This window comes from Solea senegalensis, linkage group LG14 (genome assembly GCF_019176455.1).
Source record: "Solea senegalensis isolate Sse05_10M linkage group LG14, IFAPA_SoseM_1, whole genome shotgun sequence".
In the NCBI taxonomy this organism is placed as follows: domain Eukaryota; kingdom Metazoa; phylum Chordata; class Actinopteri; order Pleuronectiformes; family Soleidae; genus Solea; species Solea senegalensis.
This window is the reverse complement of record NC_058034.1, coordinates 1,475,896-1,501,532: the sequence shown is the minus strand read 5'-3', so window position 1 is coordinate 1,501,532 and position 25,637 is coordinate 1,475,896. Positions and strand designations below refer to the sequence as shown.

The 25,637-nt window shown below is 39.7% G+C and overlaps 1 protein-coding gene across 9 annotated transcripts in view; it reads left to right on the top strand.

Moving 5' to 3' along the window:
• Positions 1-296: 296 nt before the first annotated feature.
• The window catches only part of mcf2l2 (MCF.2 cell line derived transforming sequence-like 2), a 70,882-nt gene continuing 45,541 nt past the window's right edge, over positions 297-25,637 (top strand). For 3 of the 9 annotated variants that reach the window (XM_044044786.1, XM_044044779.1, XM_044044777.1), the window contains exons 1-8: positions 11,485-11,784; positions 21,212-21,295; positions 23,509-23,623; positions 23,714-23,804; positions 24,418-24,531; positions 25,001-25,117; positions 25,221-25,370; positions 25,465-25,589. In XM_044044786.1, coding sequence (XP_043900721.1) covers positions 11,619-11,784; positions 21,212-21,295; positions 23,509-23,623; positions 23,714-23,804; positions 24,418-24,531; positions 25,001-25,117; positions 25,221-25,370; positions 25,465-25,589 — 962 coding nt within the window. In that variant the 5' untranslated portion in view covers positions 11,485-11,618. Of the gene's footprint in view, positions 512-749; positions 1,084-2,838; positions 2,877-11,483; positions 11,785-15,983; positions 16,305-21,211; positions 21,296-23,508; positions 23,624-23,713; positions 23,805-24,417; positions 24,532-25,000; positions 25,118-25,220; positions 25,371-25,464; positions 25,590-25,637 lie in introns of those variants that run through there. The other 6 variants (XM_044044785.1, XM_044044782.1, XM_044044778.1 and 3 more) reach the window with 5 other exon arrangements.

The following is a 25,637-nucleotide window of genomic DNA, read 5'->3' as shown; positions in this document are numbered from 1 at the left end:
TCTGTTCTCTTCTTGATATAACAGTGGTGAACTGCAGATGCTTCACAGTGACTCAGGAACATTCATTTCTGATATTTCTCCTACATGTTATAAAATCAGTCACTCTACTTCTATAGCTCCGATCCACATGCAGCCAAACGTCCATTCTCCAGGATTTCCCTCTTGGGCCTATTAACCCCCACCACTTCCATCCATCCTCCCTCCCTCCAGGTATAGCAGCCTGTGATTTGCCCCCTCCTCCCTCATCCTCCCCCCATGACTCATCTCCTTTATTATATCAAAGAGAGCATCATCACAGCATCAGCAGTGTTTTCCTGAGGAGTGTCCCTGTGAAGGGAGTGAACTGGATCTACAGAAACATAAACAATAAAACCAGGAGCATCTCTTTTTTTTCGTCCTCTTAGTTTTATTTATCCTCGTGTTTAAAACTGATTTTTTTTCCCCGCCCTTTTTTGCTGAGAGGATTGTTGTGTTTTGACTTGGAGAAAACATTTTGGAGCGTCATGAAAAGGTCTGAAAAAGATAAGCTGCTCTTTTCCACTGAAACTCACACATTTGCTACCAAACTGTCTGTTAATGATTTCCTCTTTGTCTATTTGGTGCTGTTTTCTTTTATCTATTGTTTTCTGGTTGACTGACTGATACATAAACTCCCTGTTAAACACTGGCTGCATGTTTATGTGATTCTATGGCTGATTATTTCACCTGTGCTAATACACTTACTTTTCGTTGTTGTTTGTTATTCACAGGTTTCCTATGTTGCTGAATGGCTGGCAGTGGCATCATCATAATCATCCTGAGGATTTATAAGAAGCAGAGAGGCTCAATAGAAGAGGAATAATTAAAGAAAACTACAACAGGAAGTGGCAGAGCGCGGTACAGAAAGCTGGATTACGGGGAGCAAAGCGAAAGTCGGGGAAGGGTGTGAAGAGGAGGCGTGGCAACGGAGAGAGAGAGAGAGAGGGAGAGACGGAGAGGAGAGTGGATGCTGCACACACCCTGAGATGCTGTGCTGGCTCAGAGAAGACGAGATGTCGGTCCAGGAGCTGCTACAGAGGGTGCAGTGTGTCATCACTCATGTCGGTAAGTCATACGTGGTTTCCACTTTGTGTTTTTCAGACGGCAAGAGGGTGAAGAGATTTTGTTTGTTCTCCTCTGGGGAAAATGATGAGACATAGAAACTGAGTGTTTTCTTCTCCGTAACTGTCCCCCTGTGGTTTGCTAGAGAGTGTTTAGTGGAGGACATACTGGAGGACATGGTTGTGCCTCCTTGAATTCAGAATGTGAGGGGAAGAGCAGAGCTGAGCAGATCAGAGAGCTGCAGGGAATCACGTCCTCTCATCAGGACCACTGCGTGAGGAGGCATGCACACGGAAGGATGCTCTGCACATGGGAACAGGAGGAAGAAAGAATGTCTCCAGGACACAACAGAGGAAGCACTGATTTAAGTTTTATTCTTGTGATACTATATCTTTTATTAGTAGGGCTGGATATTGACTGGATTGTGATTTACAACGTCCCAATTCAATATGATTTCTAAATGAATTTAAATATTTATTCATTTAGAGATATTTCAGTGTCCATACCACAGTTTTTCACAGAATGCATCACTTTTACCAAATGTGGTTCTCTCTAACCTGGTGCATTATTGTAATGTTAATGTTAAAGTTAAATTTAAACCTTGACCCCAAAGTAGTTATAGTAATGTACCTTTTATGACCACACAGTTCTGTACTGTAGAGTTGTAGCAGATAATTGAAACTCAAACCTTAAAAATCTGTTCTTGTTCCAAATATAAAGCCTATAAGCACATCATCAGGCAGTTTGCATCCATGCTGTTTTTGGTTAAAGAAGACAGTGATAAGATGTTGTTGTGGGACAATGGAAGATACAAACAAATAAAATGTCCTCTTGAGTGGACAATTAGAATATTAAAGCATCTGAAAAGTGGCGGTCTTGCGAGATTGGTGCAAAGCATTTAGGAATGGCATATAAAAAAATACTGATCTAAGGATTCCCTTTAAAGATTGGAGTTAATGTATTTTAAATGACTGGATATAATTTATACTCTTTTTATTTTTATTATCTGCTTCAGTTCTATCCTTTTAATGTCACCTTGTCTCCACCTGTCTCCTGCTTCTTTCCTCCTGCTGCCACCTTTCCCTCCTTCTCATCGCCCCCTCCTTCGTCTCTCATTCTCTCCCACTCGTCCTTTTCCCCATCGTCTCTTCATCTCCCTCTCCTCCCTCCATCTTCCTTCCTCCCCCTGTCGTCTTCCTCCTCCTCTTCCCGTTCTGTGTCCGGGTCGTTTCCCGGCAGCTGGGGAAGTAGGTCAATGTGCCACGCTGGAGACTTTCGCTCAGCCTCCTCCATCACTGCACTTCCTGTTATAGCACTGCAGCTCTGTGAGGGTGGGTGGGTGTTGGGGGCACTGTGCAAACCGTCACCATGGAAACTGAGCTAGCTTTTGCTAAGCGCGAGTCCCTGAATTGATTTATTGGTTTTCTTCATTTCCTACCCAACATGGCTGCTGCTGCTGCTGCTGCTGCTGCTGTTGTTGCTGCTGCTGCTGCTGTTTTTGTATGAATATAAATGCAATGTACTGTGATTGATCACTGTGGCAATAAGATAACATGGAGCTGGAGCTGACATCAAACTATAGATGCTAACGTTTGACTTTTGTGTGAGCACTTCAATAACATGACCTCACCACATGGTCTATCCAACTGTTTCTCTTGTTGTTAAAGAGTTTCAATTTAAATTTTTACATTCGGAAATTGTCTCTTACTCGACGATGTTGAACATATTGTGATCAGTTTTATGGCTTTTTACACACAGATCACATAGATCAGGCATGTCCAGAGTCCGGCCTGCGGGTATGTAAATGTTCCTATTAAAATAATCTTCACATTATCAAGTATGGCCCTGGATTAGATGATTATGTGTGACTGCACTAAGACACGTATGTGATATGACTAAAAGTCTATCCTAGTAAAAAATATTGTACTATATTTAAAGATAAATACTTGTATTAGCTGATTTAACATTTTTGCTCATGAGTTAAAGGGTTCAAACACTTTTTGAAGAGCGAAACCTTTTACACATCTAAGGTTAAACATTCTCAGCGTTTATATGTGTCAACTATCCAAGTGTGCTTGTGCAGTTGTGTACAAAAATCATATCCATGTACAGTCTATTGAAATGTTTCTCTGTTTAACAAGTGTTAAACAACCCTGAAGATACAAATCTGGAATCTGCTGGTGGTTAGTGACCGACTGTTAGTTCAATGTGGAGAAGCTTCAGGGGATATTTACCATCTTGTCTTATGGGTTAGGGTTAGTTTTAATAAACAAATATATTATCATTACTTATTGACTTCTTTTGTTTTTAGTGGAAACTATTATCACTTTCATGTAGAAGGTCATGGTTTTACCCATTACCGGCTGTTAATAAGTTAGTTAGTTTGTATTTTTGTAGAATTACAGATTAACCCCAGACCTAGAGTGCTTGTGTAGTATAAGCCAGTCACTTAAACTGTGTGTGTGTGTGTGTGCGCGCGCGCCTGCATGCGTGCGTGTGTGTGTGTGTGAGAGAAAGAACAATGTGTGGTTGTAAACAAGTTCAGAGAGCAGAGTGAACATTGTGATGATGATGGTGGTGGTGTTGAAGGATCTGATCAGTGTAGCTCACTAACCAGCAGAGAGCTGACTCGCTTCACTTTACAGGACCACAGCACAGACATGCTTTAAAGGGGACATATTATGCAAAATCAACTTTTTAACCATTTTAATACTTATATTTGGGACTCTGGAGGCCCTACCAGTCGCCAAAGTGTGGAAAAAGAATACTCAGTCATGTTTTCGTGGTCCCCCTTAGTGTAAGTATAGGCGATAAAACACTCCATGTTGAATTCCCTGCGCTTATGACGGCAGCATGCGCATTTCATGTTACCGCCCCACCAGTAAGTTTACTTGGAGAGCTCCACCTTAGCTCCACCTTGTCCCTGCGAGAGTGCAGGCGAGGGAGGAAGAGCGGTATTATGTCAACGTGGAGGGACAAGTGTGCTGTTGGTGGCTGCACAGTGTTTTACAGAGGATTTTATATATGAAGCTAATGTGCCGGATAAAGTCAGCAAACGTGTGTTCGTGTGTTCGCACCACTTCACATCAGACTGCGGCCAGCGGTCGCCGTATTTAGTCAGCGACGTACAAACACTCACATTGTTAAGAAAAGGTCACATAGAGCTCATAACCGACCATTCTGACACTGAACTGTGACCTTTCACCTTCATCCGGTCACAACATACAGTAAACTAAATGTCTCTTGATGAGGTGATTTATCGTATTCTTTTAAAGATGCTGGCTCCTCCCTTCTGGTCCTGTTGATGACCACTCGCTTTGATGTTGATTCTTCATTGATCGTGCAGTTATGATACATTTTTCCACTTTCACTCAACTAAAACAAGCACATTTCCCAGACTGACCATATAGCTCTAGATACAAATCAAATGAACGTTGAAAGCTGACGTTAGTGACGTTTTAATTTGCTTCATGTCCCAACAGCTATTACTAATGTTTCTTCAGTGACATGGGGCTCTCATACCTCTTGTACACCAAAATAAGCAGGTATAAATTGGTTATTAAACATAGGCCGACCCACCAAGAAGGTGAGTGACTCAAACATTTTGGATTGCTGCTTCAATTTTCAATCTGAAAAGGATGCACTTCATCCTTTATTTTATGCTTTATTATTTTTGTATTGTTAAGCACCGTGAGCTGCCTTTTATATATGAAAAGTGCAATATTATTTATCATATTATTAAAAGGCATAATCAAAATAAAGCTAAAATAAACCTGTGTCTATTGCAGAGTCATTCAACCCAGGAGAGAATTTAATCTTTAATCTTAATCTTTACGTATTCTTTAAATAATCTTTAAAGATTTCACAGCGCTCCTCTCACATTATTTAAAAGAACTTGTGTAATGATAGACTTCGCATGTGGAGGATAAAGTGGTAGAAGATAATACATTTTCCTATGATAGATAATACATACATCACAACAATTTATTCCACCTCCTCACACAAATCCTCACTGCTACACTAACTCCGTCATTGATCGTAACATGACTCACTGCACTCGCTGTCTCTGATGTTGGTGGCCGGTGACGTCACAGCAAAAGCATGTCTTGTAATTTCCCAGAATTCTTGAGTTCAACTAATAAATAATTCACCAGTGTCTGTGCTGCTTGAAAATGGCTTCTCATGTCTCACTGAAGCATGCCACTGTTGTAACGAGAAGCAATACACACACACACACACACACACACACACAGAGTCAGGAACAGACTGATATCAAAGGAGTGATTGTTGAGATCTTGGAGATTTTCAGTTTTTAATTTTGATCTCAAAAATAAGTTAAAAAAAATAGATTCTCAAAGCTCCATCTTTTCCCTTTTCCCTTTACTCTATATATGTAAAAATACCAAATAAACCCATTATTATCCAGTTTCAAGAATTCCAAAGAGGTTTTTGACAATCTTTAGTAATTCATTAACAGATAAATTGATGAATTATAAAATATGTAGTAGCTTTATTTATATTTATATAAATAAAGCTTTATATAAATATATTCTATATTTATAGTCAGTTTTATATTTTAATCAAAAGATAATCCATTTGTGAAAACACATAATAATAATTCATTGTCACATTTATTAATTAATATGGCATGACAAATGTTGTTGTGCTCATTTTAAATATGTGATGTAGGATGAAAATAAGAATAATTCAATCACCATTCACTCTCATATTGCGAATCAAAAATAATTGCAATTGCATATTTATTGACATTTTACTTATCAAGTTAAAGCCCATGTGATTTGGTTTACCCATATCTGCTGTAGTCAACCCCAGATGAAACATCAGAATGGGGAAGGAAATATTGAGTACTACTAGTTATCCAGTGTGTTGTCTCAATGTCATATAACTAGGTTTTCTGCTGTTTTCACTGAGAGTGGCAGCAACTACATACTGTGAAAATAAAAGAGAAGTGATTACTGTTTATAAATTCTATTATTTGTTGTCTGTAACATGATCATAGAGGCTCTTAGGGTTGATTGGACACACAACATTGGCCCGATGAGGAAATTACACACTGTCCGATAGCTGCTCTGGGTTTGTAATATTACCCAGAGGCCCCTCCCACCAACCCCCCCATTCTTTGTTGTCATGACGTCAGAGCTGTATTCTTTCTGCTTCCCCTTCCTGTCTCTGATACAAGGGTGTTGGTGGGGAGGGGTCGCTGTGTCCTTTGTCTTACTCTCTGTCAGCTGGAATCTGGCCAGCCGTCCCACCATGTTCATAACAATAACAACGCAGCTGAACAATAGAACTGATCCGGTGGGCCACAGTGGACCTTCATGTGTGAACCAAGGTCAAATTAGCTGGTGGTCCACTCGCAGTTATTCTTTGACAGAGCAGCAGGCTTTACCTGTTACCTGTCTTACCTGTTACCTGTGTCAGTGCCATCACCTGTGCCACCTGCTGCCATCACCTGTGCCTCTTTCCACTGTCACTGTGGTGACTCTTAAGTCACAGCTGGTGGTGATATTGCTGATTCTACATAAAAGAAGTTAACATACGTATGTGTATATACATATATATTAGTGCTGGGCCGTTAACGGCGTTAACGTGCTGCGTTAACGCGAGACTCTTATCGCGCGATAAGAAAATTATCGCCGTTAATCTATTCTCAAAGTTGGGTTACTTACTTAACATGTACCATTACAGCAAACAGTAAATCATACATTTGAAGGTTTGAGAGTCCACTATTTTGAAAGAAAACATGCTTATGCGTGTTTCTTTTATTTCAAAATAATGTTTCCTTTCATACCCAGTGATATCACTGTCTCTGACTTTTAAACAAACTAGTCACATTGTGGCAAAACTCCGATAATCAAATGTAATCATAAAATGATAAGAATGTGTGTGTTTCATGACACGTGTGCTTTTGTTTGTACAAGTGATTTGTGTGACCGAGCACAGTGCCTCCATGAATCACTTCCTGTGCTGTTGTTTCAGTTTGATACGATCTGTTCACACAGTAGCAGGAAGGCACAAGGCCATCGACTGAACCTTACATTGAATTCTACTCATCACACTGAGCAGGTTCCTTGATTCAAAGAGAACAACAGTGCAGAAATAAAGCAGGTAGCTAAACTTCTGTAAGGATTACTAGGAATGTTTAATTTCATCGAAAATCATACAGCAAAAAATAGACCGAGCTTCCCTCAGCCGGATAGTACAGTCTTTAAGTATGTATATATATATATATATATATGTATATGTATATTATAGATGAAGGGGCAGTTAACGACCTAAATACAATGAATAGCAGCTCTTTTCACACTGTCTGTTGTTGATTTCCTGTTGTTTTCTGTTCCCTTTTGGTTTGTGTAGTTTTATACAACTTTACACCTGTGTTTACTCCATCTAAATAAGAGGACCATACTTGTACGAGTGTGTGTGTGTGTGTGTGTGTCACATACAGACAATGAGCCTATTGATTTATTATAGAAAAAAATTCTATTTTCAACAAAAGGCCTGTGACATATGTCCGGCCTCAGAAAGGCTGCTGGGTTGGGAGGAGGAGGAAGGAGTGGAAGGAAGAAGGGGGGTCAGTTTATTAGGGTTGTTGCTAGGAAACCAGATCAGGGGTCTCAAACTCAAATGACCTGGGGGTCACTAGTCTGGTCAGAAATGACTCATTACAACTTGCTCTAGATGCTAATGTCAATGCCATAGGATGATTCTGTGCCTTCAGACACATGAGGGGTATATATATTCTTAATTCTCTCCATCAGAAATGGTATATAACATGACTGACATGCATTTTGTTTCATATTGATATGAGTAGCAATCATTATCATATCATTATTTCTCAATGGTCGACACACATCTGATGTTTTTACCTTTCCTCACGGATCAGCTGATTATCATTGTCACTAGAGTGAAGTGGCGTCTGACTTTAGAGAACAAGAACCCAAATGAACATGTTGTCCAAAGTGGTGTGTGTGATGCTTGTTTGTGCTTGATTCATATTTAGATTCAGCATGTTTACATTTGTTTGAGGGCTGTCTCTGTTTGTATGTAGAGTCAGCTGCTGATGATGATTGTACATGCCCGTCTTTCTGTTTGGCTGTCGTGCAGCATCGGCTGTTGTTCCATTATAGCACGCTACATGAGATGAAATGATTGGTCGCCGTACACTATACAAGTGTTTCCTGAACATTTTAACTGGCAGACCATATAGGCGGTGAGGATAGACATGTACACCTCCAGCACTGGCTGCAGAGCTACTCACTGCTCCAGCACCATTGTGAAATTCGGGGATGACACAGTGGTGATAGGTCTGATCTCCAACGACATTAGGCCTACCTGGAGGAGATGGACACACTGGCATCTTTGCACTGCCTTCAGGACATCTACAACAGGCAGTGCATGATCATACACAAACAGTTTGAGCAGGACTGAACGCCTGAGGAAGAGCTTCGTCCCTCAAGCCATGAGGTCACTAAACTCAAACAACTTATAAAAGCACAACATCCCACTGTGCAGTTTTATCTACTGTGTGTTTGTGCATACACATATAACTTTTTCTCTTGCTCATTTTTGTTAGCTCTTCTTATATTTTATATTTATACTTAGATTTTTGTTATTTTGCTCAGTAAATTCTTGGAATCAATCAATAAGCATTAAGAATCACAACCAAATGTAAAATATAAAACATTTTAATTTCTATTTTTGAATTTCCACTCTTACAGTTTAAATCTACAGTAACAATATGGAAGTTTGCAACGTGTGTATGGACACATTCACAGAGGATGGACAGTGTGTCTTTGTCTGGAGGACATGGTACAACATGTTTTATCACAAACGTGCCATTTTTTTTTTTATTATGTGACTGACTGAGAGAATGTGTCCACAACATGTGGACATGAAGACACATGGGGGAAAGGAAGGGGGGGGGGACAGACGGGAAGGAAAGTTCCTGCTGTCTGAACCGAGTATTGTTAAGAATAATTGTCTAAACTATGGTAGGAAAGAACTGAGCCGCTCAGCTGGTCACAAGGCTCAGACCCCTGTCCCCCCTCTCTCTCTCGCTCTCACACACACACACACACACACACACACACACTCCCCTGTCTCCTCAGTCAGTCTCAGTAAAGACAAGGGCTTGTCCTCATCCTGCAGTACTGAAGGTGGACTGGACTGTGGTGTCTCTGCTGAACCTGTTGTGAGTGTGTGTGTGTGACTGTGTGTTATGTTGCTGTGGACATTGGACTGGGCGCTGGTTTAGCTGCTACGCTGTGTGTGGATTACTTCAGAGCAGGAACAGCAGCAACATGGGATCTGTAATATGTAAGTTAGTGTCACAATCTGTCACTGTGTGTGTGTGTGATGGACACACTTAGTGTATCTAATGAGTTTGATGAAGAAAGAGTTGGTCATGATGTTTTGTGTGAGGTTGACTCTACATGTCTGAAAGGAGTATTTGTCCCTCTGAAGTCTCCTGCACTCAGGGGGACATTCTGTACATTGACGTACAGCATGTTAGAGGGAAAATCTGGGACATGAGCAGCACCACTTTATTTGATGTCCTTTAATGTGTTGTAATGCAAAACATATACAGTGTACAGGACAGGTAGTATTTACTGTATATAGATGTGGAAATTGCAGTAAAAATCCTGATACAGTGATCAATATGTGTGGTGGATAATAACGAAAGGTACATCAATCCAGCAATTCTGTCATTACTGATGCATTTCAAGAAGATCATATAATGACTCGTTACAATATTTGTCTATTGAAAGAATACAAAATGTCCTTAATAGGCTGTATATCATTATCCAGGCATCACCTTCTTAATCAGTCACCTAAATTCCATTCATGTTGCCCTCAAACTTGTGATAATAATGTTTCAATGGTCTCCTGCAGCTGTCAAATCTGTCCAAAATGCCATGTTTTTGATACATGACACCAGCAAACTCAAAGTCAGGCCACCGATAGATAAACTTTACTTTTTTTTGGGCTGCAATGATTATTCGATTCATTGATCATTTGTCAATTTCTAAATTAATTGTCTTATTTTGATAGTTGATTATTCAGTTTTACAAACACATTTTCTCATCATAATTGCGAGGTTTGGGAAACAACAATCAATATTTGTCTGACATTTTATGGACCAAACAAATACTGGATTCATCCAGAAGATAATCGTTTATGAATATATTTGTTAGTTGTAGTTTCACTGTTATTGTGCAAGTACAATGAAATTAGGTGGCTGTCAACAGACTTTAGAAAATATAGGTTTAAATAGAAACTATAATGCACTTATGGCTACGGGATAAAAGCTTATTTGTTTGTGCTTTCATGGCTCTGCAATGTGTCACATAGGGCAGGGACCATTGTTGGGGTGGAATGAGTCTTTTACAATGTTTTGCACATACACATATTGTATTATTAATACTTTGCCAAGTGAACACACACACACACAAACACACACACAACTGTAACTGTAGCTCAACTCTGAACTTGTTCCAAACAGTGCAATCATATTTGAGACATGTCCTCTTTCCTACACCCTCTGTCTTTCACAATTGATTTTCAAATACTTGAGGAAACCCTGGGACTTGTCCCTGTGACTCACACCAAAGGTCACTGAGAGTGAGACGTGTCACATGTGCAAATCTCTGCTTATTCTCTGGGCATTTTACTGTCTTTGAATTTGTCCATTAAAGACAGTGATTGACAGGAAATGGGGGTCAGAGAGGAAGAGGATCACAAGACAATGGTCCGGCCAACCTTCAGCTCCATATTGTACAAGTGGCAGTGCTAAACACAACTATTTCAGTTTTTATATTATATATTATTGTATTTATATATATATATAGGCATGTGAACGAGGGATTGGATGATGAAAAGCAATAAGTCGATCATGGTGTTCTATTGTTTGAATAATCGTGAATAGGGAAAATCGTGAATAATACACATAAGTGAAAATGAACAGTCAACATACAGTCCTAGTGCTTTATTTAGAAGTGTCACAAGGGGGAGCCTTTGTCTTTCCAGTCATTCCAGGGCCTCAATTTATCATATTTCAGTGACTACTTAAGATTAATATTTTTCACCTTTAAATATTCACTTAACAATAATTATTGTTTGTGAATTGTAATTACTTTGATCAGGATAATTTCCCCATGATTAATACAGGGAAGACTGTACAGGGAAGGGAAGGTCATATGTAAATGTTAATAGGATTTACCTTCTATCTCAGAGATTATGACAGAGGAGTAGAGACGCAGCTCGTTGTCCTACAGGGACACACGTGCAGGAAGAGCTGCAGTGGCATTGCTTCAGGGGAAAGAAGCTGTGGGTGAGTGTGTGTGTGTGTGTGTGTGTGTGTTTGTGAGGCAGCGGTTGTCTCTGCTGCAGAGCAGCGGCCAGGCTTCATATACTGTAGATGCAGTAGAGAGGAAAACGCTCACACACGCACACACACACACACACACACAATGGCTCCTCTCAGATGAAATGAGGTGGAGACTGTGTGACTGGACATGGATGCTCAAGACAGGCTGCGATCACTGAGCCTCCCGTCCATCTGTCCACACTGTGGTAAATATGGCCGAGCTTATTCCACCGTACGGATCTCTGCGGCCGAGATGGAGTCGTACTTCCACCTCCTGGGAGTCTGTCAGGAGACTGAGTCTGCTGTACGACAAAGTATGTCCATATCCATCCACTACGCATGTCCGTCTGTGTTTTGCTTTTAGTTACTAGAGCCTGTGTGAAGTTTTAGTTTAAGGCCTAATAGAGCATTGCAGCCTCTACCCAACTTGTGAACAGCTCTGGTTTCGTTCATTTCCTCCAATGAAAGCTACAAGGCTGAATGTAATTATACTAAGAGTAAAAGAACCATACATCCCATAATTCATTTCCCACTGATCTATGGCTTCTTAAATGTAACCTTGTTGCTAATGTTAGTGTTGCAGTATATTATAGTTTGTGTGAAGGGGAAATCATGGCGGCTCTGTGGTCTGTGGACTGTTACTGTGCAGTCACACTGAAAGAACGCTGTAGACGTTTGTCAAAGAGGCATCATGCCAGGTGGGCAGCTCGATGATGATGATGATGATGATGATGATAGCTGTAAGGGTCAAATGTGTTGTCGTGTCACACATGCAAGTTGGAATATCAAAATGATTATTGCAAAATGACGTTGTGATGGTTTCTCAGAAGAAGCACAAGTTGTATTATATAGTAATAGTAGGGCTCTAGCGCACTTTTAATTTAAGTTTAAAAAGAGCAGCAATCAGAGGAAGTTTAGCCATGGAAAAGAAATAGCCTCTGCTATTTCACTTCTGTGCACTTCCCATCCATCATATCCACAGATGTAGTGACTCGAATTGCACAGAAATGATACGGCTGCACGTTCGTGTTGCGTTCAATGTGAACACGGTAATGCTGAACCTTGTCCTCATGTGATTCACTTTTACACCTGAGGATTGTGAAGAAGTATCACAAAAACATTACTTTTGTTAAAGGAAGTTGATGTCATACAGATTTGTAGCATCAGTAGAAGTACTTAACGTTGTGTGTCATAATCTCACAGCTTGTGGTGAGTTGACCTTGGATGACTAGAGTATTACGGATGATAATGAATGTTTTACTCCTGTGTCAGACTGTTGAGCTGTATAAGCACTAGTCACAAACTGCAGCGTTTTCATTTATTTGTACTGAATGTTTGACAAAGGCATGAGATGATGATGATGATGATGATGATAATGGAATTTTCATGAGATACACAAACAAAATAGATATTCGGGGCTGTATGTTAGCGAGTTATACAGCATTTTCTGTCCACTCACACAAAGCAGAAACTATTTTACCTTGATTTAATTTACAGTTTTACATCAAACAGAAAACCAGAACCTGTGTGATGACAGATTACACGTGTTGTTTTATTGTTGGCAGTTATTTCCTTTGACCTGAGTCAGAAAAAGGTTGTTGCTGATGATGCTCTCCCCCATCCAGGAACAGCATCAGTATTTCAGTAAATATGCTTGAGTCAATAAAAAGAAACTGAACAAGCAGATTACCAATCACATTGTGCTGACTCAGCAGTTTATATTGTGCCCTGCTCACACGGACTCCTCCAGAATAAAAGCCCAGAGCAGCTTGGTTTCTCATTAAAGTTTCAAAGTATATGTAACTCAGCACCAGTCAGCACGCAGGCTTACTGACTCACTTCACTTCACTCACTTCAATCACTACATTCATCTGAAGATGTGTTCAAAGACCAGCAGTGTTTCCAGTGAAGGTTTAATCCAAGTACTTAACACTGTGAGTGTTGTGATCCCTTTGTGCTGAATATTTCCTTCAGAAGAATGTGAATGAAACTGTGTCCCACTGTTCTACATTAACACAAACACAGGTTATGGGTAAGTTTACTTGCTCAGCATCAAGTGTCCATCTGTTAATAAACAACAGTGATGTACATGTTCAGTATTCTCTCTGACACGTGTCTGAGACAGTTAAGAACCCTAGTATAACATATTTTACTCTCCTGCTGCTGGAGTTTCATGATAAATGAAAATGTTTTACACTTTTTGTAACTTTAGATTCTGCACAGTTGTGTCATTGTTGACCTGCAGTTACTGACGTGCTTGCCATAGTAGAAGTGGTGCCTGTTCAGTTGTAATCACAACAATCAACCGTGATAAAATGACCTAAGCAGTAAACAGCATGTCTCCTGGTTTCTGCGGACAATGTGTCCTTATGCAATTTAATATGCTTTTAAACTCAAACTTAAAATGGCCCCAAATAATCCATATATATCCCTAATATCTACATTTTGCACCAGGGAGAGAAAATACTTGAGTATAATATTTGAGTTCACATTTAAAAGTGAAAAACAAGAATTATACATTGTCCCATGCAGTCAGACAAGTAGCCTGCGGAGGATAAAAATAGGTCAGATGGTTCCAATGTCGCAGAATGTTTTTCATTTTTTATCTCAGAAACAGCTGAAGTACTGTAGCACTGGGCGATATGGCCCAAAACATTATCATGATAAAAACTTTCAAACCAGTTGCTATCAATAATTATCACAATAGAATGTCACATGATAAAAAGTTTTGAAAAATAAAACTAATGAATTGTGTGTTTTATCTACAGAAAACAACAAACTCAATTATCACTTATTATATTGATATTAATAATTTGAAGCCTTTTTTATGACATTAATATAGAAGAAAATGATGTTGTGACACATGTTTAATTGAATTATTGCCGCACCCTTAGTTGATGTTATTGTCATTTAACAGTTCAAGTGTTAATTGTGAACATATCAGTTACTGCTGGTGAAAATCTTACCTCATCCAAACATAAATGTGAGCCACAGTTTACATGTGTGCTACAGTGGCTTTGTTGACTTCATTTTAGACTGAGGAAATTTGACTGTAACTGTCTGAGTCACAATTTAATCAAATCTAATTAAAAACACATCAGCAAGCCGTGCTGCAGCAACTTGTCTCTGTCTCGCGGGACCAAGGCACCACGCACTAAAAATAGTCTTCTTCTTGACCTGAATGACACCTCTGAGTGTGACATGGAACACAACAAAGGCAATTACACTCACATACAGTACAGGACGTGCACATGTTGTTGCATAGCACGGGGATGATTACACATGTGTATGTGTGGGTCTCTTGTGGGTTCAGACTTGTTTTGCAGCAAAAACATTGTCTGGCATGTGCCTGTTTGTCAGGAGTGTGTGTTTTATGAGGCAGTAATAACGTTCATTAGAATAGTGCACGTGTGTGTGTGTGTGTGTGTGTGAGAGAGACCTGTTTTTAGCAGATCCTGTCATTAGACATCCTCTGATTGTCTTCTTGCACTGACGCCTTTTTCCTGATGACCAATAGGAACCCTCGACCCCCTCCCCTCCTGGAGCTTGAGGAATGATCACCCCCAAAATAATACACAGCACAGTGTGTGCGTGGGATAGGTTCTCACACTCTAAGTAAATCAAATAAATAATGAACTAAGTGGCAGTTTTCAATAAATCCAATAATATCATGATTGAACCTCAGTTGTTTAATGGTTTGAATTCATTGGCCCTGGATGAGATTAGCCTAGAGAGAGACAGAGAGAGAGACAGAGAGAGAGACAGAGAGACAGAGAGCTCTATCAATGTGACTCCACCACAGGGAGGCAGAGGTTTGTGGTTACTTGGTTACTTTGTGCTGTGAGAACTGTGTGAACATGTGAGAGTCAGTCAGCAGCACAATCGGCTCTGAGCAGATTATCTTGGTTCCTGTAACAAAGCCTCATTTATTAGGTTATACACTTCATGGAGGCTCATGTTTGAGGAAATGACCACTAACGACTCAAAGGTTTTCTGAGAACAGGAACATACACAACATACACAAACACTGAAAACATATCACAGCATTAAAGACGGTGAAGCCTACACTGATAGAGGTCAATTTTAACAATATGCAGCAACTCATGAATTATTGGGAAACATAGCAGCATACAGTATATAATGACATGTTTAACAACACGGATTACAACATGTGTTGCATGTATATATAAAAACTGCATTTTAAACATGTGTAACTACATGTATAACTAAATATGTAACATGTATAGGTACATATAACTCCACAACAGATTATAAAACATGTATAGCAACATATTTAATATGTGTGGACGGCTATTTGTAACTTCATACACAACTAGAGATGCGGGTGTTTTAAATGTTAAATAGATTTAATGTAAATCTGGTAAAAGATGCACTTGAGTCCATCATGTGGTCCATAAACTTTACTTCCACAGGCTGTTCTTATTTGGCAGCTCCACACACACACACACACACACAGACTCAGCCCCCTCTCTTTCTTCTCATTGGCTGATTCGCTGCAGCTGGAAAAACTGACCACAGACACATGTAACTGCTCAAACACACAGCTCAGACACTGCTCCAGCTGTTTTTGTCTTCTCGAGTATGATGCCAAGACACAGAGCTAACAAAAAAAACAACACCAAGAAGCAGAAGCCCGAGGTGATGATGAAGTGATGATGAAGAAGATGGAGTGTTGCCTTCACTGGAGTCAGACACCATGAGATTACCTTCGTTAAACTGGATTACTGCTTTTCCTGGAGGGATTTACATCCATGTCTGTGCCTTTGTTGAAGCCAGGGAGGAGTTAAGATGGAACGCGCCAAACACATTATCGGTAACCTGAAAACTTTAAGCACACATGAAGATTCTGTTGTCACTGCGGTGTCTGCCTCTGTGTGATCCACCCGATTTAAAGCAACAAAGTTAAACACAGCAGCAGATTTACACTGTAAACAATCATGTCACATACATATACACACACACACACAGAGACACACTTATTTCTGTCTGCCGAGTGTCATCATGTTTCCATTTCATTGGGGTTTTCCATCACATTCTGCTGCTCGGCCAGTTTGACTTGCTAATTATTTCCTTTTTTTGTGTTTTTAATGTCTTCTTTGGCTTTAGCTCACTGTTCTGCTCTGTAGAAATGTAAATGGACGGATATTAAAGCACTTCTCTGGTCTTAATCCTGTAGAGCATAACTTTTAAATACAAACAAATGCTCGCTGCTTTCAAACCTGCTGTCAAATGAGTCCACACGATGCCGTTTAAGCAACACCAGCAGAGTTTTGGCGACAGAAATGACACACAGCAGTTTCTATGGAGTTCTCTCTCTTATACCACAATGTTTTTACAGTAGCCCAGAATGGACAAATCAAACACTGGTTCTAGAGAAGGCTTTTTATCTGAAGGCCTCTTGAATGTTCAATTGTGTAGATCTTTTAGAGAAAACTCTATAAGGCGAGTTGTGGAAGTGAAGGTTGGAGCTGCGGTGTGTAACTTTATTATTCTGCCTCTCTTTGTTGATAGTATTGCTCTGTCAAGCATTACAATCAGACCTGACTGAGGGAGCGTTTGTGTGTACACAGCAGCAGCACAGGGGTGGGTGGAGACAAGAAGCTGAATAACTGAGTTTTTGAGCAGAATAATTCACTTCGAAAACCTTTCATCGACACTTCTTTGTGTTTTCAGACACACACATGTTGCCAGGTAACACGAGATGGGCTTAGTCAACTGATTTGATTTGTATTTGTGATATAAAGTAGTGTATATCATAAGTTACATAAAGTATATCATTTATATTAGCTGCTTATGGACATGCACTGAATTCCAGGGATTGTGTGTTGGGTCTCCAGAGGTCACTCCAGTGATTCTTCTGCCAGCTCCTTTACTCTAATCTCCAGCTAGTGTCACATGTGAGAAGACAGCGGGAGAAAACTCCAAATAGTCCACGCCGTCTGCGCCTTCTCTTGGATTCTGTTGTTGTGAACATACTCTCCCACTGTATGTGAACAACAACCCTAATCTCTGGACATTACCCAGAGTTCCTGTTAGAAAAGAGTTAAACACCATATGCTTGTGTAAATTGTGGGACTTTGGACACGTGCTGACCTCTGATTGATATTCAGTGTAAAGAAGATATTCACATGGTGTGACTCACAGAGAACTGAAGACTTTTATAACAAACAGTCATTTGTTATATGTGGACATTAAGATCAAAAGCAGAGTGATCCGCACACATGATTATTCTAATTCGTACTGTCGTACAGTGATAAGGATTTTCTTTTACACACAAAACCACACAGTGCTGAATTCTTTTTGTGGACACTCAAAGACATAATGCATTCCATAGCCTCTAACTTACCTGAACCTAAACCTAATTCTAACCCTTACTCTAAAACCAGGTCTTAATCCTCAAAAAGCCTGTTAAAGTTGTGTGGACCAGCCAAAATGATGCTGTTGTTTGACTGGAGAGCTGTGTGCAGTTGCTCTTTGTTTGACTGCAGTTCAATTAAACTAAACCCTTTGCTTCCAAAGTAAAAATAGTTGGATGAAAGTGGTTCAGTGTGTGCATGCTGATGCGGTGTGAACAGTGGCAGGGTGTGAGATCCTGCTGCTCAGACAGATGATGTGTGTGTGTGTGTAGATGGAGGGTGTGAGCGCGTGTTTGCACCATCAGTGTTACCATGGAGATGAGACCCCTGACATCTCAGCAGAGAATAAGTCATGTGTTTTACTGTCTGACGTCACAGTGGCTTCTTTCTTCTTCTTGTTTCATTAATGAGCTGAGCTGATTTACACGCATGTTACATGTTCAAAGATAAAAAAGTGTTGCTCTCTTCATACGTGTAGTCTGGTTCATTTGGGTGAAGACAAAGACATAGTGCCATCAGGCTCCATCTGCACACAGGACAATGTTTCAACTTAAAAACACGCTGTTTGTGTTGCTGTACGCCCACATATGGACAGACAGACGGGGTGGAGAGTGACTTTTGACACAGACTGTCCCTCAGAATTCCACCCAGAGATGGAAACACACCCTCACATACGTCTCATGTCAGGTTAGATTAAATAAAACATAGTTTACATTAGGGAAGTAGAGTTTATATGACGTGACAGAAATAAGTGTGAGGTAAGACCAGAGGACTCTTTCAATATATTATATTACATTACAAGTCATTTAGCTGCCCCACCCCTTATATTCATATGTGAGGCAGCAGGTATTCTACTGCTGTTCATTCTATAAAAGCGGCTGCATCTCATCAGTCCTCGTTCTAAAAAGTGTACTCAAGAATAACAATAAAAATACAAACAGATCATTGGAGATGAATACACAATGCAGTGACACCTTTATGTTTGCTTAGCTCACTGTTTCCACTCATTTCCACTCCCGTGAATAACAGTTACACAACTTTCACAGAGATTCAGTTTAATCTTCAGTCAGTTTAGAGTCAAACTAAAACCCAATTCCCACTTACAAAAAAGTTTTAAATGATTCAGTGAGAATGTTTTTAATTGGCATTCACCACCAGGTCAAATTACCCCGCAATGCATGTGGCGATTTATCAGCTCTGGCTCTGATCGACATGGGTTTTTGGATCAGTGGAAAGATTGATTCAAAGAGGGACCAAAGTGTGACTTTGTGGTGCATTCATGATATCACAGTTTTAACATTAGAGGAGTGCAGAACAACCACTACCAATGGGAATTATGCTAATAACTTTATTAAGCTGCTTCAACCGTGTTCAAAATCCCAGGTATAGAGCTCCAGATGGCTCAGTATCTCACACTACCATATTGGCAGGAAAAGCTTCTGAAAAATGAACAGTGCCTGTTTCAAGCTTTAAGAGTTCACTGCACACTTTAAATCACTTTAAACCTGCCGGACTGATTATATCTGACACTTACAACACCTCCTTTTGCGTTGCATGAGTTTGGAAACAGCTGGAGCAACTTTCTGATAAACTTTCCCACATTCAACTCAGGAGAACACTTACACAAGTTATCGTCCAGATTCTCAGCTTCCCAGTCAGTAGCTCAGGGGAAACTTAAGGGAAACTTAACAATGATTTACAATGATTGTGTCCTTCGCTTTGATAAATATATATATTTATAATATATATATAATATATGTATTTGATAAATAGAATACAGGTTTTATCAATGTCATAGTGTGTCTCAAAGTACAGTAAGTCTTGACATTTTAGTCCACCTGTAGCACCAGTAACATGTGCTTTCATGGCAAGTTACATTTCTGCTTAACTTCCCCAAAATCAGCCTTGTGATTCAGTACCTGATATGAAGTAATAACTGTACCATCACTCTTTATCACACTAGTGATCACAGTGATCCACCTCTGCTGTCCTTGGTATCTTTCGTGAGTGGGTGAAATGCTTTCCTGTTAGTCTCAGACTGCTTCTGCGTCCTGGTGCACGACAGCTGTCCATCATCTTCACTTTTTATGAAAACAGCCAGTACAGAGAGGTGTTGCCTCACATATTTGCCTTGTATATATTGAATACAGGTGTCTACGGATGTGAACAGCGTCGCTTCCTGCCAAAAAGACATTGTTTTGGTTCTTAGTGTTGCATAATGGGATTGTGTGATGTCAGCTGTCACAGCTCTATACCCACTTAACATTTATTATATGATTTATTATTTGATTATTTTTGATGAAAAATCTTCTATCGTTATTAACTCTGTGGAAAATTCACAACAATTTAAAAAAACAAACAGCTGCAGCAGTAAAGTGTGTATAGTCTTCAGTGAATAAATCACTGTCTGTGTGATAAACTCTGTTTTTAAAAACTTGGGTCAGTCAGCAGACACAGATACTAAGAACAGAGGTGCATTGATATTGAGTCAGTTCATTTTCAGTCAATGCACCATCATGCAAAATGACCCAAGTAACAAGGTAGAGCCAGTGTTGAAGCTCGTCTTTATTCTCACTGACAGAGAAACGTCTGTTCACAAGCTTCATGTTTAACCCTGAAACCAGAGTGGGTCTCATTGACAGACCACAGTCTCAAATCAGACAAATCTGAGGATGCTTTGTTCTCATTTCCTGTACATTCACACACACACATGTATATGTATATGTATATATATATATATATATATATATATATCATATAAATGCGACCCAAGAACAGCTGAGAAACATCTTCATTGTGTGATTATTTAATTTGAAAAGTAAACAACAAGATTCATCTTGTGTGGATATTCCTGTTTAACGTACAGTTTTAAAATAGAAATGAAAAGACTGACAGCAAGACTGTTATGTTATTATGTCTCTGATAACCTCTGGAGGCAGTAGTGAGGTCCACCCCAACTGTCGTGAAGTAGAAGAGGGGAAACTTTCAGGGAGTTTTTGTTCACATTTGATCCAAATCTACTGTAAATCTAGATCATTTACATTTAGATTAAATCTAAATCATTTAGATTTAATCTAAATCTAAGTAAACTGCAGATTTTGTCGCCGATGTTAATGCTTGGCAAAAATGACCCCTTTACTAAATGATTACAGTATGACATCATTTTCTGACTTCATAATGACGTCACTTTGACATACTGTCGATTCTTTTTTGAACATACAGTATAATCTTCAGGTTGTGCAGTGTCTTCTCTGCTTGATGCCATTTTCTGACCTCTTCATGATTATCATCATATGATCAGGAATGGTTTTCTGAACATCATCAGTTTTACGTTGTGTAGCTGATGCGTGTGTCTTTTTCACAGATGAGATCATGCAGCAGGAGATCAGGCCCCTGCTCGCAGTGGACATCATAGAGCAGCTCCATCGGCAGTTTGCCTTGCTCTCAGGTATGTAACATGATCCCTGTCCCTGCAGTCCAACTTTTACACTGTCCTGCTGTCCAACTGGCATCCCATTGCTCCACTGCAAAACTGTCCCACTGTCCTAATCTTGCTGTCGTACTGCACTCCATTGTCTTTTTTTCAGACTGTCCCCGTGTTCTACTGTCCCACTTTTCCCCATGCTTCTGTCCTTATGTCCAGCTGCCTGGCTGTCCTGCTGTCCCATCAACCACTGGTTTACTGTCCCTCTATTCCACTGTCCCCTTACTGTCCTGCTGTCATTGTCCCCACCTTGAGTGGCCCCGTGTTTGTAAATGAAAAGTCTGATTGATTAGAATCATGAAAAGAACTATAATGTTAGTTAGTTGTTTGTCTGTTTACGTCTCATTGACTTTGTTTTGAGAAAAACAGCTGGTCCACATTGAACAAATACATTGATTTCCCTTTGTTTACTTTTAATTTCCTGTGATGTCTGCATAAATGCCTGAAGGAGTTTCTCTGATGTCAGAGTTTGTACACAGTGTACAGTTTCACTGAGCAAACACTTTCATTCCCCCTGAACATGACCTGGGGTTTCTCCAACATACTTTTTTATTTCATTGCGGAAAGTGTTTGAGGACTAGTGTGAGAGAATTAGTGACATCTATTGGTGAGACTAACAAACCGAGGACTCCTCCGCACAAAGCACATCAGGGAACTATGGTGGCCTTCACAGACCATAAAGGATGTCATTCTTCTTTGATTGTGTAGTAGACTTCTTCTTCAATTTGTTTGGCTGTTGTAGAAACATGGTCGTGAAAGACGGCAACTGTGATGCAAGGCCTTTGCCTGAAGTAAAAAGTACAACATAAAAGGCTGAGTTTAAGGGTATAAAAAAGTGATTATACACACATGGGTTATTTATTCAGTTCTACCATTAAAGACTCCTAAAGGTTAGTTTTCAGCTCTCTATTTTTATTATCTCTGACAAGGAGACAATAGGTCTCATAAAATTTCCCTAGGGGTGGGGCATGATCCAAGGAAGAACCCGTTTAAATCTGATCTGTTTAAGGAGGTGGATACAGGATTTTCTTTTATAATTACTGACTTTATCTTTCACTTTGGAGAAACTGCACGTGATAAATCTTCACTGACGTCAGTGAGAACAGAATGCCTGTTGTCATGCAGCTGTTGGGAAAGTTATTTTGCCAGCCCAGCATTCATTCATGGGTGGTGGTGGTGGTGGTGGAGTGGAGGTGGGTCCGTGCCCTCAGACTTTCCAGATGTGCTGCCACCAGCGACACATCAGCTCATGTGGTTCCTTGGGATTCTTGTCATTCTTCTCTCGGTCGTCTCAGCAGCCGAAAAAACAAGTGGTTCCAGAAAGCTGTGTCTCAGCGGAATGGACTCCACGGTTACATAAGTTTGTCTGTGTGTTTGATATATTTTCCCTTGAAACTGTTTTGTCACATGTGAACCTGTTTTGAGTCACTTTTGTTTTGTTTTGATCTTATATTTCTATAAGACTTTATTTCATATTTAAACCCCTTTGTTTTTTTTCCTTATTACAGTCAGTTGACTTATTATTATTTTAGTTTCAGATCAGATTTAAATATCTGTAAATAAAACCATCACAGGCAGAAGTTTCACTTTACATTAAAAATAGGGTTATGGTGGTCAAGAGGTTGTTGCTGCCCCCCAGTGCATCTAACTTGAAACTACACGAGTGATAAATGACTTTACTAATAAAAGAGTGTAATTCTTGATATTATTATTATTATTGCTGTTATTAATAACTCATTTATATGTATTATTAGATTACATGTGTCAAAAGAGCTGTTTCAAAGTGACCCCAAATAACAGAAAAATAACAAATAAAGAAACAGACATTTATGTCAGACAAGAGAAGTAACACAGAATAGATAAAGTTACGGTTAAAAAGATAAAAGTGTTTGGTGAGAGAACACACACACACTTACTGCCCTCTTTATTTGAGTCTCATTTCCAGCTCAAAGTCGCCATCTTGTGACAATTCAGAAACTCACAGTTCCTTTTCTCAATTCTGTTCTTGAAGAGAAGAGAAGCTGTACAGACGAGAAAAGAAAACACATGAGATACAATGTATATATATATATATATATATACACACACACACATCAGGTTGAAGATCTTCATGTGTCAAGTACAACTATTGACGAAAATGAAGCTGGGGTTTATTTGGTGGAAAATGTGTGTTACAGGAGGAAGGGGGAAAGATGGCGCCCCCATCATCACCTTCCCAGAACACTCAGGCTTCAGTGACGTGCCGGAGGACGACTTCCACAATGTTATCACTTATCTGACCAGCATCCCCAGGTACACACACACACACACACACACACACACACACACAGAGGAAGCTAAAAGCAACAGTTGACCTCACGTCTTCTCTTCTTCTGTGTCCAGTTTGGACGCTGCGAGTATCGGCTTCATCATCATCATTGACCGGCGGAAAGACAAATGGAGCTCAGTGAAGGCGTCTCTGTCGAGGATCGCTGTACGTTCTCTGCTGTTTACATTACTATATCATACATATGGACTGCCAAATAATGAGCTATTATCTAAATCTACCAACAGACTGACTGCCAAATAGTGAGCTGTTCTCTATATCCACCAACAGACTGACTGCCAAATAGTGAGCTGTTCTCTATATCCACCAACTGACTGACTGCCAAATAAGGAGCTATTATCTATATCCACCAACAGACTGTATATGAACTGTACATAATAAACCGCTTCATATGTAATACTGTAAAAAAATGAAAATACAATAGTACAGGTACTTAAATTATAATTATTCTTTATAAACATGTATTATGTAATGCAACACAATACTTTCTTTGCATCTCTAGTGTTCAATCTATTATTGAATTATCATTATTATTATTATTATTATTGTTATTACTATACACACACACACACACACACACACAGTTGTGTTGTGTGCTTGTTTTTTAACAAAAATGACTAACCTTTCTGGTCCCTCATGGAGATTATGACCCCTAGTTGTTTTCTAGTTACTTGTTGACTATATAATCAGGTTTAAAGAAATGTTTAGGTGGTTCACACTTGTTGACGCACTGTTATGTTTATTGTGTTGTGTTGTTTAGGGGGCGTTTCCAGGAAACCTGCAGCTAGTGCTGGTGCTCAGGCCGTCCAGGTTCTTCCAGAGAGCGATAGCAGATATTGGCATCAAGCTGCACAAAGATGACTTTAAAATGAAGGTATGATGAACACCAAGCTACTTTTTATTTACTTAATTGTCCCAAAAAAACAGGAACATTTTATTTATGGAAACTTTTATTTCTGTCCATCTAAACATAAGCTCTGTTTGAATAAAATAGGCAGATAGATGGATTCAAGCGTCTTATGTATACATATATATACATATATATACATATATATTTATACATATGTACAGTTTCCACAGTATATACAGAGGATTGAAATTTTGTTTCCCTTGGCTAAAACACATACTATATGATATTCTGTAGTCCGCAGTGCAATGCTTTCTGTTTGTCTCTTGATGTTTAACAGATTCTGGCGACAGGATTTGCGATTGTATTGTTCTCTGAGGAGAAATGTGTGCGTCATAGCAGCATTGAAGTAAAATGAAGTAAAATGACCAGAATGATTGTGTTATTGTCAGAAATTGTATAAAGTTGTGTTGCATTGCTATGAATGTGTGTGCAGATTGTGATGCTGAACTCTCTGTCGGACCTTCATGGCTACGTGGACAAAGGTCAGCTGACCCTGGAGTTAGGAGGAAGTCTGGAGTACTGTCACAGTCAGTGGATCCACCACCGAACTGTGAGTAACCATGGCAACCCTTCAGCTTCACTTCACTGATGATAACAGATGAGGACGCTGCAGGTTCACACATGGATCTGTGTTTTTGGATTTTTTTTCGTAGGCCATAGAGAACTTTGCAGTGACGGTGAAAACCACAGCGCAGATGTTACAGAAGTTTGGTGCTGACCTAGCAGAGACGGAGCTGCCCAATGACGTCCAGTGCACCAAAGACCTGCTCACAGCGCACAGTGACAAACACGACAGCCTGAAGGTGAATACAATATATACAACAACACACAACCACAGACACGCAGGCCCTGGATCAGATTTAAAACTCTATGAATCTGTGTGTGTGTGTCTAACAGGATGAACTGAAGCTGGCTCTGAAGCAGGGAAACACTTTGTTGGGTTGTATCAAAGATCAGGCAGCAAAGTCTGAGAATCACAAACTCAACCCAGACGAGATGGAGAACCAGACCACAGTGGAGAGGTGACTCTTCCTTTCTTTCTTTCTTTCTTTCTTTCTTTCTTTCTTTCT